The following is a 25,171-nucleotide window of genomic DNA, read 5'->3' on the forward strand; positions in this document are numbered from 1 at the left end:
GGTCTTGAACTCAGAGCCTTGCTTAGCTTTTCTCTTTTTTGTTGCCAGTCCTGGGCTTGAACAACACCTGTATTCTACCACTTGAGCCACACCTCCAATCTGGCATTTTTCTAGTTAATTGGAGATAAGAGCCTCATGGAAGCCAGGGGCTGGTGGCTCATGCCTGTAATCCTAGATATTCGTATGGCTGAGATCTGAGGCTGAAGGTTCAAAGCTAGTCTGGGCAAGAAAGTCCTTGAGGCTCTTACCTCCAATTAACCAGCAGAAAGCCACAAGTGCAGCTTGCATGGTATAGCACCAGCCTTGAGCCCAAAAGCTCAGGGACAGCACCCACAGTCCAAACCCCAGGACGGGCACACATGTGTATGGGCATACTCACATAAAACAAGTTAAAAAACCAACAGCCAGGGCTGGGAATGTGACTTAGTGGGAGAGTGCTCGCCTAGCACGCATGAAGTCCTGGGTTCGATTCCTCAGTACCACTGACACAGAAAAAGCCAAAAGCGAGGCTGTGGCTCAAGTGGTGGCTTGCTAGCCGTAAGCAAAAGCAGCTCAGGGACAGCACCCAGGCCCTGAGTTCAAGCCCCAGGACTAGCAATAAACAAACAAAGTCTTGTGGATTTTTCTGCCTCTGCTAGCTTGGAGCCACAATCCTCAGACCTGAACCTGAGTACCTAGGCTTGCAGTCCTGAGCCCTTGGGTGTCCCCAACACCGCACTTCTCACGGGGCTTACGCCTACGTTCACACCCTTGTTTGGAGCCTGCTTCCAGAGGCCCCAAGCCATCCCTGCTCCCTAGGACTGCCCAGTGGCCAGGGAGCTGTGGACTCCTCCCTGGGAAAACGCTGCGTCTTCTGGCGCTGCTATGACACAACCCTGCTGCCCGGTGTGGTGGGTGCGCAGTGCTGACAGCTGGCGGGCAGGTGGCCTGGCCAACCCAAGGGCAGAGGATCAAGCCGAGGCCAGGGCCCTCACAGAAAGGCCTCGCGTCTTCCCGAGAATAACCAACCCCTCATCTGAGGCTCTCCTTCCTGTAGGCTCCATGTTTCTCTTTGAGCCAAATTAGCCCAGTTGACACAAATGTGAGGCGCTGGTTTCACTTCAGGTCCGCGAGCCTTGGCCGTGGCGTGGGAGGTGGACAGACGTCGGGGTGAACTTGGCAGACAGAGCACTAGAAAGCTGAGTGGAAACACCCTGGCCTCCCACACATACCAAAAGCCTGGTGCACTTCCAAATTGTATTTGGGTTTAACATGCAAAGGGCTCCCTTTCAAAGGGCAGAGAAAATGGAAATAAAGATTATTACAACAACTACACAAGGCTAGGAAGGTCATAATAAAATAAAATACACCATACCCTATCAATCACATTGCTTTAATGCATCTTAAGAGTTGAATACTCTGTATGGAATTAAAAAGAAAACCAAAGCAACGTGCAGAAAATTAATTAAAGGAGCCAAGACAGAAAAACTATGTCATGAAACTATAAATACAAAAGCAAGCAATTAAAAACTACAATTACACATTCCAGTGACATCAGTAGCCAGAACATATCAAACGAGTCACGTGATCACCGAAAGGAGCTGGTGGCTGAGCCACCGTCAAGCCGAACCTTTCCTCCATGCCAATCAAACCTGCAAAACGGCCTGAAGGTAACTTCCAAAGGGTGGAAGTGCATCTCTCTAAGAGAAAACGGACAGGGAAGGCAAACCCCTCTGCCCCCCACCCTGAAAATGTTACATTCATTCAATGTTTAACTAAGGCAATCAAAGGACTAGTTCTTGAGTCATTCCCTAAACTTTTCTATCCATGTAGAAAGAAAGGAAGAAAGGAAGAAAGAAGGAAAGAAAGGAAGGAAGGAAGGGAGGGAGGAAGGAAGGGAGGGAGGGAAGGAAGGAAGGAGACACCTGCAAAGCTGAGGAGGGCTGTGCTGGGTTCTGTGGAGGTCCCATCAGGGCTTCTTACAAGATGGGGTGGACGGGAAGAGAACAGGGCTCAGCGTGCAGCTGCTGGAGAAATGACCTGTATGAGGAACGCAGGAACTACTCACAGGTGTCCTTGCCACTCTGCCCACTACTGAGGTAGAAGCTCAGGAACAAAGGGCATTACTGGGCCTCTTGGCCAATCAGTGCCCTCTAGATCACTCGGGGGCAGGGATGGCCCCACTGGGGGCCACGTGTGACTTTACAAAATTCATGGATGGGCGAAGATCGAGGACAATGCTACATTAGGCCAGGTCCTGGCACTGACCACTGGGCATTTATTATCCCGGCAAATCAAAAGGCCCAAGGGAGGGGATGAGGTGGAGAGCCTGGCTGATAATCTACAAAATGGTAATTTAGCAAATTGTATCAAAAGTATCAAAACATTTCAAAAATCTCTAAAAACAGCCAGCTTGGAGGATGCAGGGGTCAGGGTCTCTGGGGGAGGGAGGGGCCACTTGGGAACCACTCTGCACACCCATTCCCCTCCCAGATCCTCCATATTCTTGGAGATATCAGGAGACCCACACCAAGAGGCTGGGAGCCCAGCTACGGCCACCAGAGCCTGAGAGCTGGTGCCGGCCAAGCCTGACACCCGGGATCCTGCAGGGTCAAGAAGGAAGGGAGATCCTGAAGCAGATGATGAGAAGGGCCTTCTTGGCTCAGGGCCCGGCTACCTGGGCCACAGAACACAGGGGAAGTGGCAGAGCAGACCGCAGGCCTGGGAGGAGGAAACCTCCCTTCCCTTTGACATTGAAGTTCCCACCCTGATCTGAATGCCCCAAGCCCCCGAGTGAGCTTCTGGGGCCCCTCCTAAGTCCCCCTATCATCTAGGGACAGGTAGGAGGTGCACAGGGTGTGGCCCCCAGTATGAGGTCTCCAAGCTCCGCCCCACTGTGTTACAAGTGTTACAAGGGTGGCAGAGCGAGCAAGTGGGCAAGCGGGCGGGCGGGTCTCAGCCTCCCAATGCAGCCCCCTGCAGCCCGCCCTCCCCCTCCCCTTTCTCTTGTTCCATTAAGAGGCTTCCAAATGGGGTGAGTTCCAAACCCCAAGTGTGCAGCTAACAGAACAACTCTAGTTGTTTCAAAATGAGAAATCACAACCTGAGGCCGGGTGCCAGTGGCTCACACCTATCATCCTAGCTACTCAGGAGGCTGAGTTGTGAGGATCGCGGTTCAAAGCCAGCCTGGGCAGGAAAGTCCATGAGACTCTAATCTCCAATAAACCACTAGGAAACGGGAAGTGGCGCTATGCCTCAAGCGCTCGCCTTGAGCTGAAGAGCTGAGGGACAGCGCCTGGGCCCAGAGTTCAAGCCCTACGACTGACCCCCCCCCCAAAAAAAAAAAAAAAAAAAAGAAAGAAAGAAGAAATCACAACCGGAATAAAAAACTGCCATGCTTATTTGGAAAAATCAAGAAAAACAAGCAAAAACCTGTTTTCAAGAACTGCCAACACAGCGAGGCGCATGACAGCTTAGCCACACCGGCAGTGTCACCTGGGATCAGTGTGCAGCACAGCATTGTGCCCTGTCGTTCACCCCCGCCTGCCTTGAGTCGCCCCCGGCTCTGCCTGTCTTGTCTTCTCCATTCCCAGTCGGGTTGCCCAGTGGAGTGGGCAGACTCAGGTTCACACATTTGGTCCAGGTACCCCACCTACCCTACAGTCTCCCATCTCAACAACCTTTTTCAGCAATGGCAATGCTGTCAACTTGGAGGCTGGTCCCCCAGATGAACCGTACATACCAGTCTTTAAAGGACGAGGAGGTCAGGCTCCAGGCCAGCATGCAGCCTGGTCACGAGGCAGGCACAAAGGACGCTGGCTAGAGCGCCAAGCAACAGTCTCACCTCCCGACCATCCTGCTCTACCACTGCTCATGGGGTTTTTCTAAGTGCCGATGTGCCACACTGCCCACTCAGGCCACATCCACTATGCCGTGGCTGCGAACGGACCCTCACGTCATCAAGCCTGTCCTAGGATGGGGGCTGGGGAGAGCTGCAAAGTGTGTTCCCAGAGGTCTGGGACTACATGTGAGACAGAGAACAGAGTTGCAGCTCAAAGCTTAGGAATGTTGGTTAAAGGTTAACCGTTAATGTGGAACTTCCCAGAGCCATGAGCACACAGAAGGCTACAGAGCACAGAGACTGTGCATCCCCGCAGCCTGCCAGGCCACACAGGGACTCTCCTCAGCCCTGTGGCCTGTGGTAGATCAAAGCCACAGTGAAGCCTGGCAGGAGGGGAGAGGCCGCAGAGCCTGCACACAGACCCATCTGTCACCTGGCAGGAGCCTGTGAGACTCCCCCTGAGCCTGTGGTGTGAGGAAAGGGGGTGAATGAGCATCTGTTGAAGAGCAAAGTCTTTGTTGGGTGCTGGTGGCTCACCTGTCATCCTAGCTACTTAGGAGGCTGAGATCTGGGGACTGCTGTTCAAAGCCAGCTTGGGCAGGAAAATTCGTGAAACTCTTCTCGCCAATTAACCAGCAAAAAGCCAGAAGTAGAACTGTAGCTCAAGTGGTGGAGCACCAGCCTTGCACAAAAAAGCTAAAGGAGGGTTGGGAATGTGGCTTAGTGGCAGTGCGCTTGCCTAACATGCATGAAACCCTGGGCTCAATTTCTTAGTACCACATAAACAGAAAAAGCCAGAAGCGGAACTTTGGCTTAAGTAAGTGCTAGCCTTGAGTAAAAAGAAGCTCAGGACCTAAGTTCAAGCCCCAGGACTGGGGAAAAAAAAAAAAAAAAGGTAAAGGACAGTGTTCAGGCCCTGAGTTCAAGCCCCCAGTACCAGCACCAAAAAAAAAAAAAAAAAAAGGTCTCTTCTGAGCACCAACCTCCTAGCAGTAGTAACTGGAACCAGAGTTTGTTTCACTTGATGTGGGGTGTGTTCTCCACCACCTCCATGGGGACCAGCACGCTTATGTGGAGGAGCTCCTAGTGCTGGCCCAAAGCTCAGACAACTACTACATGCGCTCAACAATGTCTACGCTTTCCTGAGAAATAAGTGTAGATTTAAGAGCTTAGTATACATCAGTAATGCAACAGTAAAACAAAGTCCAAACTGTCGACATTTGTAGCTTCATGCTATTTTTTCCTCCCTTCCTTCCTTTCTTCCTCTTTCCTTCCTTCCTTCCCTCCTCTTTCTTTCCTTCCTTCTGAATTCAGGAAGATTACCTGCCAGGAGAAATGGGATTATCTGGACCTAAATCATCAGGTAAGAAATGCCAGCAAGGGGCGGTAAGAGGTCTGGGTGTCTTGTGTGACTGTCCAGGAAGCTGCAGGACCCTGGGCCGCTCTGGGCCGCTCGCTCACCCTTGCGGGCCATCCGAGTCTTCACTCATGAAACAGACAGCTGGGCCTCTCTGTGGCTGTGAATGTGTCTGGGTCTCTCCTCAGAGCTGCACTTGCTCAGCCTCAGGCAGGGCCCTGGAATCTGTTTTTTTGTTTTTGTTTTTTCATAAAACTCAGCCAAAAATGAAGAGAAAAAAATAAAAGCTCAGCAGGTTTGGGAAAGCTCAGGCTAGGTGATCTGAAACATCCATTTGAGACCCCAAGTTTCACTACAAAAATCCCTGCACATCCCATGAGCTCACTCTCAGGGGGGTGGTTAGGGGGATTCCAGGAGGAGGGCCTGACAGACATCACCTGGGCCTAGGTTTAATTGCCTAAGCAAGATAATACCAGTTACGTGGAATATCTAGTTGGTTACTGTGGTATGGTAGAAATGTGAAGCGTCATAGAAGTACAAAAAGTTGCTACGGAGTCACGCAAGTGCAGGTGGCGCGGGTCATTGGCCCCGGTCCTGGTGGCGCTTGCCCTTGCCCTTCTTCTTCTTGTCCTCCAGCCGCGGCTTGAGGGCACAGACGCAGGCGGAGACGCCAGCGATGGCCTTGGGCAGGTCGGGGCCCCTGGTCCAGCGGTCGGCCTCGCGGTCGTACACCTGCACAGCCCTGGAGAAGGCCGTGTTCTCCCAGCTGTAGCCGCCCAGGATGTAGATGCGGCCCTCCCACACCGCCACGCCCGACTCACTATTGGCCTGTAGCAGAGGCGCCACGCGCGTCCACTGATTGCACTGCGGGCTGTAGGCCTCCACGGCCAGCACGTCAAAGCGCTCCATCGATTCCACGTGGTCGTCGCTGCCGCCCACGGCGTAGATGCTCTCACCCAGGCTGCACATGCTGTGCCAGCCGCGGGCGGTGATCATGGGCCGCCGCTCCTCCCACACGTCGGTACGGTGGTCGTAGCACAGCAGGTTCTTGCGGTACGGACCGATCTGGTAGTCGTGGCCCCCCGAAATGTACACGAAGTCCTTGTAGATGGTGCCTGCGTGGCCGTAGGTGAACCTGCCCGGGAAAGAGCGGTGGAAGGGTGCGGTGTTGAGCCAGCTTTGCCTACACAGGACACGGCTTGGTGTTCTTTAAAATGGGGACTGCTGGCACCAAGGGGAAATAGGGAACAAGCATCCTCCACAGCCCTACAGATGGCGGCTTCCCTGGGCAAGGGGGGAGCAGCCAGGCGAACAGGACAGGACAAGTCAGCCGTGCGTCAGGCCGCCTGGCTACAGCCCCGCTCTGCCCTCCTCTGAATCTTCATTTCCCTGCTGATAACGGAGGCACTCCCCTTCTAGTGACTGGGGACAAGGAAGGCTGCAGGCCGCTGAGGGAGAGACCTGCCATCTGGAAAACGAGATGATAAAGCATTAAACTTAAGCGAGAGCAGGGGTCTGGGCTGGCTCACTGTTACCCTGGTACACGGAGTAGGTGGCACAGGGGCCACCAGGAACTCCTGACAGAAAGCATCCTGGGCCGGGCACCGGTGGCTCACACCTGTCACCCTAGCTACTCAGGAGGCTGAGATCTGAGGATCACGGTTCAAAGCCAGCCCGGGCAGGAAAGTCTGTGAGACTCTTATCTCCAATTAAACACCAGAAAACTGGAAGTGGGGCCGTGGCTCAAGTGGTAGAGTGCTCGCCTTGAGCTGAAGAGCTGAGGGACAGCGCCCAGATCCAGAGTGCAAGCCCTACAACTCATTAAAAAAAAAAAAAGCACCCTGGCCCATCCCCAGTGACACTCAGCTCCCATAGCTGTGTGACCGGCTATCTAATACTTGTCCAGGGATGGAGGGTACGGCTCAAGTGGTAGACTACTTGCCAAGCATGTATCAGGCCCTGAGTTCAAACCTGAGTATTGCCAAAGTAAAGTAAGTAAGTGAATAAGTAAAAAGGATTCCAAGTTGGGAAACCACGGCTCATGTCTGCAATCCTGGCTGTTCAGGTTGGAAGCCAGCCTAGGAAGGACAGTCTACAAGATTCTCTTATTAACCAGACTGGCAGTGTCTGGCTCACATGGTGGAGTTATCAGTCATGAGTAAAAATGCTAAGTGAGAACCGAGGCCCTGGGTTCAAGTCTCAGCACCGGCACCAAAAGTAAAAAAAAGAGAGCCAGAGGGCAGGTGTCCAGCCGCTTCCTGAACCCGTGTCTGGAAGGAGACATCTAGGAACGGAGGGTGTAGACTCACTCTCCAACAGTGACTTTCAAACAGCGTACACTCAACCCCCATTCTAACGGGGGGGGCCCACGTCCCCAGGAAGCCTGGCTAGGTCCTGCATAGAGACAGCGTTCCGGGAGCCACAGGAGGTTGGTACTGCAGGCGACGCTTGGCCGCAGGGCTCAGAGGGTGAGAAATCCTGCGCTGCTGGGTGTCCCCTGCTGCAGGACCTCATCTTGCCCTCCCAGCAATGCTGAGGGTCACTGCAATGGCGCTGCTCTGCCGGCGGGTGGCTGGGGCTCCTCCCCTCTGAGCTCAGTAGCCGCCAGCCGATCCCTTATGGACACAGCTCAACGGATTGCTAAGGAAGTGAGTGGACGCAAACTGGGGGATGCCTGTCTTAGCAGCAAAGCTGACACTTACACTCAAGCAGTCTGAAAGCAGAGCCTGGGATCTCCAAGCCCTCGGCCCCTCACGGCCCACCCGCAGCTGTGTGTAGACAAGACTTTCCCTGAGAACTGGAGGCTAAAGATTCTGAAGGCAGGTGGGCTGGACTCCATCCCGTGGAAGCCGCATGCTGGAAGAGCCCGCAGCGAGCCCTCTTACCTTGGCAAGCCGGCCACGTAGGACCAGGAGTCGGTCTTGGGACTGTAGGCTTCGACAGACGACAGCGCGCCATTCTCATTTCGGCCACCAATGGCCACCAGCATGTCTTCGATGGAGGCCAGGTAGAAGTCCACACGACGCTGGTTCATGGAGGCCACCTGTGGGGCGAGATGCCTGAAGCTTCTCTTCCCCACCCTGCACCACATTGCCCAACCATGCCACAGAGTGCACAGCCCGAGGGGAGGCAGGACCGAGGGAGCTGGAAGAGGAGGTGAGCCGGAAGAAGCAGGGGCTGTCTTCAGACTGAATCAGAGTCCCCAAATTCATTTGGCTCACTAGGCTTCTGCAGAGCACACAGCTCAGATCTGCCACTTCAGCGTTTTGGTTTTTTTTCTGAAAGAAAATCTCATCTTGCTTATCTATGTGTCCCCTGGGACCTCCCATGTGGCCATTAGCCACCTCCCCCCTTCCCCATCCCTGGCTATAAAGAACACTGCCATCAGTGTTAACAGAGTAGAACATGGTACTCAGCTAGAAGGTAGAAAGTGCCACACACCAGTGGCTCACACCTGTAATACTAGCTACTCAGGAGGCTGAGATCTGAGAGATCAGGGTTCGAAGCCAGCTCAAGCTGTGAGACTCTTATCTCCAATAAACTACTCAGAAAAAGCCAGGTGTGGCGCTCTGGCTCAAGTGGTAAAGTGCTAGTCTTAAGCAAACATAAAGCTCAGGGACAGAGCCCAGGCACAGAGTTGAAGCCCCCCAGCTGGCAAAAAAAAAAAAAAAAACCAAAAAAAACTAAAAACAAGAGAGTAGACCCAAGCTCTTCAAAAAACTGTAACCCCAGCAGGACACACGTGGGTATAAGTCCTGCAGGACACAGAAGGGCTATGAAGCTGTCAGCAAGGGGCTCACAACAGGAGCTAGTTTACTGCTCAGGATTGGGGGGCGGGGGGAGGGAGGGCTCTGTAGCCTCCAGAAAACAACTACAAAAACACCTCCAAGCATGGGGAAACCTTGTATGAGCTACAGTCTCATAGACAGCCTGGTGGCCATTTATATGTAACAGCTTAGTTGAAATGGCTGCTGGCTCACGCCTGTCGACCTAGCTACTCAGGAGGCTGAGATTTGAGGATTGCAGCCCTAAGGCAGCCTGGGTAGGAAGTCTGAGACTCTTATCTCCAATTAACTACCAAAACACCAAAAGTAGAGCAGTAGCTTGAGTAACAGAGTGCCAGCCTTGAACAAAAAAAGCTAAGGGACCGTGCCCAGGCCTTGAGTTCAAGCCCCAGGACCAGCACAAAGAGAAGAGGAGGGGAGTGGAGAGGGAGGGGCAGGGGCAGGGGCAGGGGCAGGGGAAAGGAAGGGAGAAAATGGCACACCTGGGCTTCAGTCTCAAGAGCTCAATTACAACCCGAAGCAGGTGACCACTGTCAGACACATGACGCGTCTGCCAAGGTGGAGGCCCGAGAGAGCCTGGTGTCCCAGGCAGGGCTGACAGGGGAGGTCACGCCTCGCTCAGACGGAGGGTGGTCATGGAGGCCAAGAGAGGGGAGGGGAGGTCAGAAGGTTAAGGAAACCAAGAAGCCTGGAGAGAAAAGAAGTAATGTGGCTTTAATCTCACCTTGATCCACTGTTTACAGCGGGGGTCATACCTATAAAGAAGATTGGAGGCCGCATCCCCTCCGTTGTCCCTCGAGAAGCTGCCGCCTGCGATGAAGATGAAGCCGCCCAGCACGGCGACGCAGTGGTGACTCCGCCGGGCGGGCAGCGGCGTCTCCTTGACCCACTGCTGGCTCTTGGAGTCCAGGTAGCAGGTGTCATCACTGAGCTCCAGACACCGCTCGGAGACCTCGCCGCCCACAAACAGCAGGCACTCCTGGTTGGTGCGCAGCGCCGTGCGCTTGGTCTGCAGGACGGGCTGCGCGGCCAGGTTGTTGTGGTAGTTCACGGCCTCCTCGATGAAGCCTTCGCAGTGGGCCTCCCGAGGCAGCAGGGAGCACACGGCGGGCTTGACGCGGTGCAGCAGGTCGTTCTTGGGGATGAGCGGGAAGTGGATGTTCTCCAGCACCCGGTGGGCATGCGCCTCGCGCTCCGGCTGCTGCGTCAGCCACTGCAGGGCGGCCTGCAGCAGGTCGTGCTCACACTCGCGCTGCACCTGGCTGCTGCTCAGGTACACGCACAGCTTCTGCATGGAGATGTTCTGCAGGAAGTCGGGCGTGAAGGAGAGCGTGCCGAAGTGGCTCAGGACGAAGCCGTCGATGAAGGTGTCCAGCCGCTTGAGGCTATAGATGGAGGCCAGCTCCTGCAGGTACAGGTAGTTGTCCTCGCTCACCTCCTGCTCCAGGTACTCGCAGCAGAAGTCCACCACCGTCCAGATCTGCAGCAGGTGTGCCGTCTCCAGGACGTAGTCGATGTTACCGCCATCCAGGGCCAGCTCCCCCCCATACAGGAAGTCCACCACAGCCTTGAGCCCGATGGAGGAGGCACCGATCAGCTCCACCTCCTTCTGGAAGGCCTCCCGCATGCCCAGCGTGAACATGGAGTTGAAGTAATCGCTGCACACCGCCAGCAGGTTGCGATGGGCTGGCACCCGCTGCTCATCAGCCACCAGGACGATGTCACAGAAGAGGCCTCGAAGCCGCTGCTCGTTCAGCCGCTGCAGCACGGTGCTCGAGTGGTCGGCCCAGTGGTACACCTGCGTGGAGGAGGAGGTGAGGAGAAGAAGGACCTGCCAGCTGCCCTGCGCACGCTGGGCCTACGGTCAGCCCAAGGCTCGAGCAGCGTTTTGAATCACATAGTGTGAAATAGTAAAGACATGAGAACGCATCACAGGAGGTACAGGTGCTCCGTGTGCATGTATGTGTGTGCGTGCATGCGCACACACACACGTGCACCCGTTTTCTCATTTTCTGATACTGGCTCTGGGCTGACAGGTTATGTCCTCCTCTACCTGGGCCCTGACCGTGGTGGGGTCTGAGCATTTCAGCTCAGCTGAAGGGGTGATGAATCTATGTCACCAAAGTGGACCCACCCACTTCAGGGTGATGACTTGGTCATAGTCCCTTCCCGGTGGGGGGGGGAGGGGTCTGAGGCAGACATACACATAATAGTGTGTCCACCGATGATTCCATCTCATTATCGGGTGTGAGGAGTGCCGAGACCAGTGGGTTTCCACCTGGGTGCTGGCTACAGCCACATGGCGTGTTCAGTGTGCACAGCTGCCAGGGCACACTAGCGATCTAGTGTGGGCACACCAGCCCACACACTGGTTATCTTTTTAAGATGTTAGAAACAGATGGGCACTGGTGGCTTACACCTGTAATCCTAGCTTCTCAGGAGGCTGGGTCATCTGAGCATTGCAGTTCAAAGCCAGCACAGGCAGAGAAGTCCCCCAAGAGACTCTTATCCTCCAGTTAACCACTCAAAAAGCAGAAATGGCTGTGGTAGAGCACTAGCCTTGAGCACAAAGAGGTCAGGGACAGTGCCCAGGCCCTGAGTTCAACCTCCACAACCTAAAAAAGAAAAAGCCAGCCCAGGCAGGAAAGTCCATGAGACTCTTATCTCTAATTACCACCAAAAAGTCAGAAGTGAAAGTGTGGCTCCAGTGGCAGAGTACCAGCACTGAGTGAAAAAGCCAAATGAGAACTTGAGGCCGAGTTCAAGCCCCAGTATTGATACAGACATAAAATAAAAGCCAGCACTGGTGGCTCACGCCTGTCATCCTAGCTACTCAGGAGGCTGAGATCTAAGGATCACAGTTCAAAGCCAGCCTGGGCAAGAAAGATCATGAGACTCTCATCTCCAATAAACCACCAGAAAACCGGAAGTGGCACTGTGGCTCAAGTGGTAGACCACCCACCTTGAGCTGAAGAGCTGAGGGACAGCGCCCAGCCCAGAGTTCAAGCCCCACAATAGACAAATAAAATTTTAAAAACATTAGAAACTTAAACATGGGGCTAGAGGCATGGCCAGCCTTTGGGCAAAAGCATCAAGCACTGTGTTCAAGTTGGTGGGGGGGAGGGGGGAGGTAGGGGAGTGGGAAGAGAGGCATAATCATGAAGGACTCAGGAACCTTTATGCCTGAGAGCTCCCCCTGGGGCTTGAAAGGACAAAGACCCTCGATGCTATCAAAGGCAGCCAGTGACACTCAGCTGTCTCGGCAGCCAAGGTTGGAAACAAAGTACCATTGAGGGCAGTTGGGCCCCTTGGGGTTTCCACGCGAGAATGCGACCACACGGCTGCTGGAGTCTTCTTGGCAAACTCACATGGCACTGCACCACTGTGCAGAACCCCCTCTTCTCCAAATGACACCCTGTTTTCTTCCATGTGCATCTCCAAGGCCTTCTCCCCTGCTCTCAGTCCTCAGGCTGCTCCATTCCCTTTGCCACCAAGAAGGCTTTTAAGGTATTTTATCCTAATAACCCCCTTCCCACACTTGAAATTTTACAGCCTGAGCTCCATGTCTGTCTAAGTAATAGAAGTATATCTGTGCTTCATACATAAAGACAAACTGTACAGTCCCTCTGTACCCCTTTAGGGGCCACAGCATAAAGATAATGCACGATCTAAAGTAAACATACAAGCTGGGCATCAGTGGCTCACTCCTAGCTACTCAGGAGGCTGAGCTCTGAGGATCACAGTTCAAAGCCAGCCTGGGCAGGAAACTTTGTGAGACTCTTTTTTTTTTTTTTTTTTGGGGGGGGGGTCTGGTCGTGGGCCTAAACCCTAGGCCTGGGCGCTCTCCCTTAGCTCTTCAGCTCAAGGCTAGTGCTCTACCACCTGAGCCACAGCACCACTTCCGGCTTTTTTTCCCCTGCTTATGTGCTGTTGAGGAATCAAACCCAGGGCCTCATACATGCAAGGCAAGCACTCTATCTACCACTGAGCCACCTTCCCAGCCCGTCTGTGAGACTCAATCTCCAATAAATCACTAGAAAACCAGACCTGGCGCTGTGGCTCAAACGGTAGAGTGCTCACCTTGAGAACTGAAGAGCTCCGGGACAGTGCCCAGACCCAGAGTTCAAGACTCACGACCGACAAAAAAAAAAAAAAAAGAAGTAAACATACAGTAAATGGCTGAGTTTTATTTCCTTATTTGGCATTAATGGGGTTTGAACTCAAGGCCTGTTTGCTAGGCAGGTGCTCTATTGCTGAGCCACACGTCCAGCCCTTGTTGCACTAGTTATTTTTGAGAGGGTCTCACTTTCTGCACAGGCATCCTCTTGGCTAGCAATCTGCCTATTTAAGGCCTCCCACTGTAGCTGGGATGACAGGGATGTGCGACCATGCCCAGCCTCTTTCCACGGAGAAGGAATTTCAGTCACTTTTCTACCCTGCAATCATGATCCTCCCATTCTTGTTCTTTCACAGCACTGGGACGGCAGTGCATACCACAGGGCCCAGCATCTGGTTGAAAAGTGGTCTCAAGTGTCTGTCCTGGCTGGCCTCAAACCATGATCTCAGCTGCTAAGTAAGTAGCTAGGATTATAGGCATGAGCCAGTGCCTGGCTAACTAATCACAAAATTTAATCTCCAAAGGGACACTTCTAAAGTGAACAGGGCAGTATTCGTATTTATAATGAGGAGAGATGAATACATGGGGAATGTCCCCACAAGTCCCCCAGACTTTGTGGCAGATCCTGCTCTCAGACTTTGAACTGAGGAGTGGCAAATGGATGCAGGCCATGGCTTCTCTAGCTGGCCTCCTCCCCCTCCTCTGCAGGGCCATTCTGATGCAGCCAGCCTGCCTTGGGCTAGGTGCCCAGCCTCTCACGCCTCACCCTACTCATTCTTGGTGTCTTAAAAGACTCATGAGCAGGAGAGAGGATCCTGAGTCCTTACAGCGGGTGCATAGAGCCTCTAAGTTTTGGGGTTCCCATGGGACCCATCCTTGGAATTGTGTTTTGGTTTTTTTTTTGGGTCCGGTTGTGGGGCCTGAACTCTGGGCCTGGGCGCTGTCCCTCAGCTCTTCAGCTCAAGGCTAGCGCTCTACCACTTGAGCTACAGTGCCACTTCCGGCTTTTTTCTTTTTGCTTATGTGGTGCTGAGGAATCGAGCCCAGGGCCTCAGGCATGCAAGGCAAGCACTCTACCACTGAGCCACCTTCCCAGCTCCCCATCCTTGGAATTGTTGACCCCCTAAATGGAGACAGAAACCCCATGTTTCTATCCAGTCCTGTCCAGCTCCTGGAGCTGATACAGGGAATGAAGGAAGAAAGGATCTGCACAGAGGCAGTTCTATAATGCCATGATAAACAGTGAGGACACCAAGAGCCCTCATGCAGGACGCCAGCATACTCCAGAGCAACCGTTCACAGACCTTTGAGGACTCGCTGATCTTGTAGGGCCTGGACACGCGCGTCGGTCTGCTTCCCTCCATTGTAAGTGGTCACAACCCTGCAACAACAACACAATTCCTGAGCAGGCACGCACCACCTGCTGTAGGTGGTTTCTTAGCTGCAGGTCCTGCTGGAGGTATGAGACAGTCGGTGTGAAAAGAATTCCAGCATGGTGGGGTGAACAGACCTACAGAACTCTTTGGGGCCGTAAGCCACTCACCTAGAATATAACATCCTTTTTTTTTTCTTTCTTTAAAATGTTGGTACTGAGGCTTGAATTCAGGAGCTCAGACTCTCTCTTGGCTTTTTTGCTCAAGGTTGGTACTTTACTGTTTGTACCACACTTCTACTTCTGGCTTTTGGAGACAGGATGTCTCATGGACTTTCCTGCCCATGCTGGTTTTGAACTATGATCCTCAGCCTCTTGAGTAGCTAGGATTATAGGTGTGAGCCACTGTACCTGGCAAATCTCCTCTTAGTGCCTAAGCTGAGCCAGGCAGGCCTTTTGTTAAAACCAAGGCTATACTGACTCCCACTATCAATTCAGAGCCAAACTACGGTCCCGGAGCCAAACCTAAGTCATTTCCTTCCTTGTGCCTTCTCATTTAACTCCTAACTCAAGCCAGCCAAGTAGATGCCACCTACCCCATTTCACAGATGAGGATTCTTAGAGATGGAGAGATTAGTTCAGTGGTAGAGAGCTCGCCTAGTATGCATGAGTCCCTGGGCTCCATTCCCAGCCCAAGGAAAGAAAAAAAAATAAAATTTGTTGTCACAGGGCTGGCTCAAGTGGCAGACCACCTGATTAGCAAGAGGCCCTGAGTTCAAATCCCAAAAAAGAAACAAAGGTAGAAAGAGAAGGAAGGAGAAGGAAAGGGAAAGGGAAGAAGAGGAGGGGAGAGAAACTGGACACAAAGCTAGAACACAACTGACAGACAAACCTGGATCTGTCCAGCTCCAAAACTCAGGCCCTCAGCTGAAAGCATTGAATGTGGCCCAGATTTCTTGAAAGTATCATCCTGAGATTAAGGATGAGGCTCAGAGAGGACTAACTTGTATAAAGTGCATTCTAGACTCATCTACTCCTCCTACAAGGCCAGCAAGGTGGTTTATAGAGGAGGCTGGGACAGCAGAGGGGAAGTAACTGACCCCCACCATCAGACAGTCCAGGCTCTGGCAGGTTCCAACCTGGAGGCTTCCTACCTCTTCTAAACCCTGAGACAATCAATGCTGGAACCAGGGAAAGCCATGGCCTGTGCCTTGCCTTGAACATGAATGTGCACAAGTGCTTATAACCCCTCTGCACCCTTCTGACCTTCTGTAAGATGGACTGGTGTAGAAGACAGTGGTAAGGTTTCTACCTGCACTGAAAGGCTAGCAGAGCTGGGCTCTGGGGGGGGGGGGGGGGGGAAACTGAGCGGGTGGGCACACAAAGCCCAAACCCACCACAAACCAGCCACGTGGACACAAGTCACATACCAGGAATCGGGGTTTGAGGAGGAATTATTTTCCCTGCTAGGCGGGGTGGAGGAAAAGAGTCCATCTGTTGCCTACTGCACAAACATTTGCTAATAAAGAGCAACTTGAAAACAAGTCAGCCCTGTTTCTAAATAAATGAGGACACAGTGAAGGGGCTCCAGTGTTTTCCCCTGGGAGGAAATACATTTCTGGCAAATTCCATCCCGTGCAACTCCCTAGGAAAGGGACAACTGGATCTCCGGTCCCAAACTATTAACTTCGTGGCCCAGACAGGCTCCACCCCACTAGGTCGTGGGAAGAAGACCCGAGTCCCCCACTGCAGTGGGCCGCCCGGGCACAGGTGGCCGAGGGGGCTGCCCAAGGTCACACCGAACAAAACAGGTGTCCTTCCCCGTCCTCGCCCCTTGGGCAGCCAGCCAGAAGCTTTCTTTTCTAGGCCAAGATACCTAGAGAGAGAGAGAGCAAGAGAGAGGGAGAGAGAGACAGACAGAGACAGAGAGAGGGAGAGAGGGAGAGCGAGCGAGGGGGGGGAGCCCCAGGCCCGAGGCTGGGGCTGCTCTCCAGCAGGGCGCTGGCCGCCAGGCCGCCTCCCCCGCCTTCTGGAAGCGGGCGCGCGGTCAAGGCCGCCCGGACACCGGGAGCCTCCATCCCGGGTCCCGGAGGAAGCGGGAACAGAGCCCGCGTCCGGGCTGCGGGGGCCCCTGGAGCCTCCCGACCTCGGCGCCGGGGGAAACGCCGCGCGGCCGGCGTCCTCGGGCGGCGTTGGCGGCCCCGGCCCGGGCCGCGCCCGCTGGTCTCCGGGGCCGCCGCGGTGGCCCGCCGGGACCCGCACCCCGCGGCCGAGCACAACCGCCCCCAGGGCCCGCCGGGGCCCCCGCGGGAGGGCGGGGCCGGGGCCGGGCGGGCGCTCCCCGGCGGGCGCGCGGGGTCCGCGCCTGCCACGCCCGCCGGCGCGCGGGGGTCCGCGCCGGTCGCACCTGCGGGCGGCCCCCTCCCCGCGCCCCCGCTCGGCACAAAGGGGCGCGGGACCCCGCGATCCTGCTCGCTCCCCGCCCGTCCCCCTCGACGGAGCCCACCTGGGAGGGCGCTACGCGCACGGCGCGGGCGGCAGGGCCGGGCGGGAGCGGCGGCGGGGCGCGGGCGCCGGAGCCCCAGGGCCCGCCCGGAGCGCGGCCATGGCTCCGCCAGGAAGTGCGAGCAGAGGGCGGAGGCGGCGCGGCCAATGGCGGCGGCCGAAGAGGTGGGGCGCAGCGGCGCGGGGCGGAGCCTACGGCCGGTGGGCGGGGACGCGGGGTGGGCGCAGCGAGGGTGGGCGGAGCCTGCGGCCCGCTGGCCGGAGCGCAGGGGGTGGTGTGTGGCCGTGGGCGGGGCCCGAGGCCCGGGGGCTGGAACGCGGGGGTGGAGCGCAGCGGGGAGGGGCGGAGCCAGAGGGTAGTGGGCGGAAATGCGGGGGGGGGGAAGTGGAGCGCGGCAGCCAGTGGGCGGGGATATGGGGTGGGGTTCCGCGGAGCGAAGCCCGCGGCCAATGTGAGAGAGCTCAGGGGTGGAGCGTAGAGGAAGGGGCGGGGCCTACAAGCCTCTAGGTGGGGGCGCACGGGTGAGCAGCAGGGGCTCAGCGGCAGGGGCGGGGCCAGCGGCAGGGGCGGGGCCAGCGGACCGGGCTTGCGGCGCTGGCGGGCGGCGGGGCGGGGCGAGGCGAGCCCGGGCACCCAGCGCCCGGAGCGACGGCCCCTGTTCCACCCGGCTGACCGCTCTGAAAAGTCTCCCCTCTTCACCCCGCGTCCAGCCGCCACAGTCTCACGAACCCTGAAGACCTGTCACGATGAAGGAAGCCAGACACAAAAGCCCGCGTCGCAGCCGGGCCTGGGACGGCCCGTCTGCCATCCGGGCACTTGGGAGCGCGAGCAGGGCCCCCGGGTCCAGGTCAGCTTGGACCAACGTCGTGAGAAGCGGTCTCCCCTCAACCACAGCGAAGAGGCCGAGCAAAGCGCACGAGATCCGCACCCCACGGTGCCCAGCGCCGACGAGCAGAGCCCGGGAGCGGGGCGTCGTGGGGGCCGCGCTTGGGGGAGTCGGGGCCTAAAGGAAACACCGAGGACGTCTTGGGGGAACCGAAAGGATCGTCCGACCCCTGCACAGCCGGCACTTTTGAGAAACGTCGTTGACTTGTATCCGTTGAAGGGGTGAATTTTGGGGTGTGAATTAGGTCTCCACTGTTATAAAAAGGAAACCAGGAAGTGTGCTCGCTCCCTGCTGCTCGAGGCGGTGCCTTGTCCAGAAAGGGTTTTTGATGGCTGGACTTTTACTAAATATCACTAATTGTTCGGAAACAAGTGTATAGAACTTTTCTGATCATTTATTTTTGAACATAAGATGGGGTTTGAACTCAGGCTCTCACGCTTACTTGGCTTTGCTTGAACCATGTCTCCAACCTAGCTTTTTGCTGGATATTTTGGAGATGGAGTCTAGTGACCCTTTCCAAACAGGCTGGCTTCCAACCACGATCTTCCAGATCTCAGCCTGTAGTTAGGATTATAGCCATGAATCACTAGCGCCAAGCCTAGAACTTATCTTTTTAAATTAAGGGGGAGGGGAAATACTTTTAGAACAATGCTCTGTTACACACACACACACACACACACACACACACTAGAGCAAAGTGCCCATCGTTCACACCCATAAGCTTAGCTACTTAGGAGGCTGAGATTAAAGGATCACTATTTAAAGCCAACGGCAGGAAAATCTATGACTCATCTCCAGTTAACCACCAATAAACTGGCAGAGCTGGCTCCTTGTACTAGGTGCTTCTGCCTGTGCGGTTCTGTAGGGTCTAAATTGCTCTGAAGGAATTCAGAGACTAAGGTACCTAACCTACAGGCAGCGCCCACGGCCCAGCTCACCCATGGGACCCCGGACCTGATGCTGGGTGTCTGTTACTTCTGTCTACTGGTAAAAAGTGACTTGAGACTTAGGATTCCGAGTTTGCAGATCTGGCTGAGGTCCAAGCCCTTCAAGATTGCACACCGGGCTTGGGTCCAGGCTCGGCAGGCAATCCAGTACCGCCACGTCCCACATGTAAGCCTAGATAGCTCACAGTGGAAGAGCACAAAGTCAGATGCATTGCGATGAGTTTCACTCCCGGGTGACCTGCTGCCCTCCCCCTGCATGGGACCGTTTCTTAACAGGCCCAGTGTGCTTGTGTGAATCCATGGGAAAGCCTGGTGATGGGTTCTCAGCATCCTGGGACTTGGCATTTGTCTAGGATGATTGAGCCTCAGGGCCCCAGCACCCCGGGGCTCCAGGCTCCCGGCACAACCACTATCTTGCTGTTAATATCAATGGGATCAAGATTTACATAAAGTTATAATCTCATATTTGTAATCTAACTGAACCAGGGGGTCCTGCACATTTGAAGTGTTCACTAAATGTTAGCTATTACTACTACTGTTCTTTTCAGACAAGGTCTGGCTGTGCAGCCCAGGCTGGCCTTAAACTTGAAGATCCTCCTGCCTCAGCCTCCCGAGTGCTGTGATTATAATTTGGTGCCCCCAGGCCCTGTTTACCATTTGAGCCACACCAACAGCTGGCTTTTGGCTGGTAAATTGGAGATGGAGATTGGACATCGGTGACATTTCTACCTGGGCTGGCATTCAACCGCAATCCTCTGGACCTCAGCTTCCCAAGTAGCTAGGATTACAGATGTGAGTTACCAATGCCTGTCCTACAGGTCACCTCTTCAACATTGCCAGGGGTGGGGGGTGTGGGGGGGTCCCTGACAAGCTGCCCACCCCACACAATCCCAGAGGCCCAGCCCCGCCAGGTGCTGTCTGCAGAGTTCAACCTCAGACCCTTGCCTCTGCTTGGGAAGATTGGGGGCTCATGGTCAGTACCTTGTCTGCCGAACTGCTGCTCCTCTGCGACCCGGTGCCAGCTGCCAGCTTCTGGCTTTGCCGCCTTGCCTGGGAACGGCCCCCGAACTCCTTTGCACCAGGCTCCTGTGTCTCCAGTCCTTTGTTCCAGGTTGTTTCTGGGGTGCACGGTCAGTGCTGCATGGAAAGAGCCCTGTGAAGTCTGCCAAGCGTCTGAGCTGGGGGAGACCACAGAGATAAGGAGGGCAGAGGCTGGCCCTCGCCCGTGGGCACCAAGGGAGGGAGGAACACGGGGTTCTTGGAAGGCTGCTTCACCTGTGCGCTCCATCTGTAGGCAGACCCTTTGAACTGCCTGTCCCTCCTCCTTCCCTTCCCCTTCCCCCCACAGGGGCCGATGGACAAAGTGTCTCCTCTGTGTCGTGGGTCATTATGGATTTGCTGTTTGCATCAGTGCCATCCTCTACTCAGTAGAGCAGGTTGTAAAAACAGCACATGAAGATTTTCTCGATGCATCTCTTGCTCCTGGTCTTTACCACCTGTGTGACCTTGGTAAAATGCATAGCATCTCTGGGGTTCTTTTGCTTGGATTCCAGGTTTTTCAGTGAGTCTGTCCCCAGAGCTTCTAGAGGGTCCAGTGGCAGCCAGGACTTAGCCCTGGGGCCTACGCGGGCTCGAAGCTGCCATCAGCCACACACACACCCATCTTTGCATCTCCAGAGATCTTGCTGTTATTTCTGCTGGTGTACTAAATTCCCTGAACTTGCTTTTTCAAAAAAAATTTTAACATTTTTTTATTATCTTTAAGTATTGTACAAAGAAGTTCCCATTCTACAAACCAGTATATGAATACAAGGTGTCTGACAACATTGTTACCCATTGCTCCTAACCTATCCCTCATGAACTTTTTATTAAAGGCTAAACTTTCCTGGAGTTCCTGGGAACAAAGTGTATTTTCCTGTCTCCCGGAGGGAGACAGGTGAGCTGTTTCTGTAGGGGAAATGGGGATCACCGAGCAGATAACAGGGAGGAAGGGAGCTCAGGACTCCAGGAATGGCGAGTTCCAAGGCCCCAGGGGTGAAGTTGTCTTCAGAGTCCAGGAAGAGCATTGGCTAGAACACAGGGTTCCCTTGCATGCAACAGGGGGAATTGAGGTGGGGCATAGCTACCGGGGGTGCCATAATGGGAAAAATCCCAGGACTGAGCCAGGTATTGTGCACAGCCTGCAGAAGTAGCTGGATTTGCTCTTACAGAAGTGACTCGGTAAACTGAACTTTGTATACTGAATGTTTGTTACACTCAACATGCATTGGCTATGGGTGTCAGTGTTTCTCCAGCATTAGCTATGGGCTTCAGTGTTTTTGCAGCCTGGAGGCTCCTTTTTCCTATCACCAGTACTGTTGAGTTGAGTGTGCCATCCACGTCTCACCAGGCCCTCAGTTCTGGGGGCATCCTGTCCCCACTCTGTGTGTGCCTTGGTTGTCAGGAAAGTGGCCTTCTGCCCTGGGGAAGCCAGGGATCCTTCAGCCCTTCCGTTTGAGGGCAATTCAGCTGAGACTGGTTACCTTGGGCTTGCAAGGGCCAGCCTGAAGCTCAGCCTAACCTGCAATCCTAGCTACTCAGGGGGCTGAGATCTGAGGATTACAGTTCAAACCCAGCCCAGGCTGGAGAAAGTCTGTGAGACTCTTCTCTCCAATTAACAGCAAAAAGCTGGAAGTGCAGCTGGACTCAAGTGGTAGAGTCCTAGCCTTAAACATAAAAGCTAAGAGAAAGTACTCAGGCCCTGAGTTCAAGCCCTAATACTGACAAGAAGAAAGAGGAGAAGGAAAAGGAGCGGGGTGAGGTGGGGGGACACAGCAATGCTCTCTGCCCCACCCTCACCAGACCCTGAACTTAAGACTCAGGTTCAAATCATTTAAAAAGTGCTGGAAACATTGATGAGATGGGGTTTGGCAGGGAGGAGAAGGGCGTTAGGGGCTCAGTGGAAGCCAGTCTCTGCACACGCGCTGCAGCGCTGTGCCACGCACAGAGCAGGCATGGGCACAGACACGCCGGTCCTGCAGACACTCCTGACAATCCGCTCCTCTCCCTGGGGTGTTCATGAGCCCACGCTTTCAGTCTGCTTGGCAAGGGACAAAGCCCCTTCTGTGGATTTAGGGAACAGCCTTCCATGCAGAGCTGAGGCTCAGGCAGCTACAGGACAGGACCGACCTCAGAGATGTGGGTGTAACACCCCAGATCCTCTGCACCTTCCTTCAAGGAGGACTCTCTCCCTGAGGTCCTGCCACAGCCAAAGCTCCCAGCTGCCAAGAAGAATTCCCCAGCATATCACCCTGAATGTGCCCATGTGACTCAGGTCTAGCCAATCACAGCAGCCTCATTCTGGATGCAGTGGTTGGCCCACAGGATAGATGTGTCATCCACATAGAGCCAATCAGGGCCCTTTCTGAGATTTCCATGTAGTTGCTGGGTGAGAGCTGGTCTCTGTCCTCTGTCCAGAACTGTGGATTATGTAAATTCAAAGTTCTCTCCACCGGGAAGTAGCTGTCCTGCAATAGAGGCCAAGGTGTCCAAAATGAAGAGAAATGGAGCAGAGAGAGATGACCCAGACAGGGGAGAGAAGGAGGGGGGTGCTGCTGAATCCCTGGCTTTCGCTGTACCTTTCTGTGGGTGGTTGTTTCCATGTGCCAGTAAGTTCCCTGACTCCCCTCCTCGCCCAGGTGTGAACCATCATTCACAGCTTATTTGTTGAGATAGGCTCTCACTATTTTTTCCCCCAAGGCTGGCCCTTGAAGTATGATCCTCCAATCTCTGTCCACCTCTCCACCACGCCCCCCCCCAAGCAGCTAGGGTTACAGATGTGAGCCATCACATCTGGCCTAGAAACTGATCAGATTGGGCCAATAGCATAACACAGATCACAGAAAGCACAACCAGGACACCTGAGTCTGAAGCCAGGTGTCTGACTTCCCTGTGTGTGATGATGTAGAAACAGCTGAGCCTCCATATCTCCACCCGTCAAATAGGTACAGTGGCAGGTGTAGATTAATTAGGGCACTTGACTTGCAAGAGGTCTGGGTTTCATCCAAAGCACTGTATAAACAAACACACACACAGGAAAACAAAGAATCGCTGAAGAACTGGAAGGAATGAGTATATGGAGACACCTCTAACCTGGGATGTCTGATCAAATCTGAGTTCTATAAATAGCTGTCTGTGAGCAAGTCACCGGCTTCAGCAACAACCACCTTGCTGAGGACACAAATGCCATCATCACAATTGAGGTGGGACTCTTCTCTTCATTTAAATTTGTTGCTCCAAGGTAAAACATGGAAACCAGACTAATAGGAATGGAGTCCATGCAAAAAGGATGGTATGTTCTTAAGCGGGCAGCACAGAGGTGTGTCAGAGCTCAGCGGCCTGGCTCAGTGGCCAGGCTTCCAAATTTGGCCTTTTGGGGTAGAGGCCGAGCCCATGGAGGTCAGATAGCCAAGGTTCAGAATGTCAAAACTTGTATGCAGAGCTAGAGGTATGCTTCAAATGGTGGAGTACCTGTCTAGCAAAGTCCTGAGTTCATATTCAAGGACTGCCAAAAAGCAAAACAAAACAAAATAAAACCCCACCAAATGGAAACGATTGGCATTTTTTAGGCTGGGGCAGGGGGGCGGGGAAGAGAGGTCCTATTGTCAAGTCAGCTCTACAGATCTAGGGGCGAAGTGTGTTGCACACCAGGGGAGAATTTGCCTGAAGTTCAAAGTGATGCCCAAAGAAGGGCAGACGTAGAGAGAGGCAAGGCCTTGATTAAGCTACGCCTGAACTCCTCCTTGAGCTGAACTCTTCAGCCATTGGCCTTTGCTTCCTCTCTATGTCCAGTCCAGTAAAACTTGGTTTTCTGTTGCTTACAACCAATAGCATAGCACTGGAGTAACTTTCAAGGCTGGCCTGGAACTTTTTTTTTTTGGTTGGAGCTTGAACTCTGGACCTGGTCATACTGTCCCTCAGCTCTTCAGCTCAAGGCTAGAGCTCTACCACTGGAGCCACAGCACCACTTCCGTTTTTCTGGTTGTTAATTGGAGATCAGAGTCTCATGGACTTTCCTACCCGGGCTGACTTTGAACCATAATTCTCAGATCTCAGCATCCTGAGTAGCTAGGTTTACAGGCGTGAGCCACTGGCACCCGGCTTAGCCTGGAACTCTCTCTTCAGCCCAAACTGACCTCAAATGCTCACATCCTGCCTCAGCCTCTGAAATGTAAGCATTCTTTTTTTTTTTTTTTTTTTTTTTGTCAGCTGTGGGGCCTGAACTCTGGGCCTGGGCGCTGTCCTTCAGCTCTTCAGCTCAAGGCTAGCGTGCTACCACTTAAGCCACAGTGCTACTTCTGGCTTTTTCTGCTTATGTGGTGCTGAGGAATCGAACCCAGGGCCTCATGAATGTGAGGCAAACGCTCTACCTCTGAGCCACCTTCCCAGCCTAAAGCAGGGATTCTTAACACAGTAGGTAGCCCATATTATCAACTATTTCAGTTTCTCTTTTCAAGAAACATGAATATAGATTACTTTCTAAGTTCTGTACATCTCCATTGAAACAAATCCTTATAAGGATTTTTGTTTGCCTTAGGGAGGTGGGGGTGGATTGAGACAAATCAGGTTCCTTCAAAGCAACCCTTGTTCACATTCTGTCCAGCAGAGGGCACCCACAACAAAGAGGAGAAAGGGTAGTGTATGGAAGGTTGGGTGGAATTGGGTTAGTTCACCTGGATCCTCTTGCCAGAATCATGCAGACGTGGGGAAAACTCAGGACGGAGCCACTCTTTTGTGGCCATTTAATATGAACTAATTGCTCCATCAAGCCATTAATCTTTGTCATATTAATATTAATGACCATCAACACTAATAATGAACAATAATCTTAAGTATTATTTATTAATATTAATGTTCACTAATACTAAGAAATAAATCATGCATTCACATGATCAGCAATGAAAATAAAATGAAGTATTTTTTTTCTTTTTTTTTTCTGCTTATGTGGTGCTGAGGAATCAAACCCAGGGCTTCAGGCATGCAAGGCAAGTGCTCTACCTACCACTGAGCCACCTTCCCAGCCCCTAAAATGAAGTATTAAGATTTAAAAGGTCCACAGTAGGCAGGTCCTGGCTCCTGCTTGACCTCCTCTAGGGACAGCTGCTGGTTTCCTGATGAGCCCTTTAAACCCAGGTTTTTACGCACACATCAACAAGTACAAATATTGATTGACATTTCTTTGGGTCGCCCCCCATTTGTCCCAAAGGTAGCTCTGTTCTGAATAAAGCTCTCTGTTGCTGGCCCTATAGCTTACTAGAACATTCCACGTGAGCATGCACACAGGGTCTTCATTCTTTCCTCCTTTCATAGCCATATAGTCCTTTTTAGTAGGTCAGTTTGAGT

At 53.7% G+C, this 25,171-nt stretch overlaps 1 protein-coding gene across 1 annotated transcript; it reads right to left on the minus strand.

The window, feature by feature from the left end:
* Positions 1-1,353: 1,353 nt before the first annotated feature.
* Positions 1,354-17,055, minus strand: LOC138822862 (kelch-like protein 36). Its single transcript, XM_070015819.1, has 5 exons — positions 16,958-17,055; positions 14,384-14,460; positions 9,687-10,760; positions 8,063-8,220; positions 1,354-6,312 (listed from the first exon to the last, which is right to left on the minus strand). Exons 2-5 carry the CDS (start codon positions 14,441-14,443, stop codon positions 5,757-5,759), a joined length of 1,848 nt encoding a protein of 615 aa, XP_069871920.1. The 5' UTR covers positions 14,444-14,460; positions 16,958-17,055; the 3' UTR covers positions 1,354-5,756.
* Between the last annotated feature and the right edge of the window lie 8,116 nt (positions 17,056-25,171).

This window comes from Dipodomys merriami, unplaced genomic scaffold (assembly GCF_024711535.1).
Source record: "Dipodomys merriami isolate MVZ:Mamm:240054 unplaced genomic scaffold, mDipMer1.0.p SCAF_116, whole genome shotgun sequence".
NCBI classification, from domain to species: Eukaryota; Metazoa; Chordata; class Mammalia; order Rodentia; family Heteromyidae; genus Dipodomys; species Dipodomys merriami.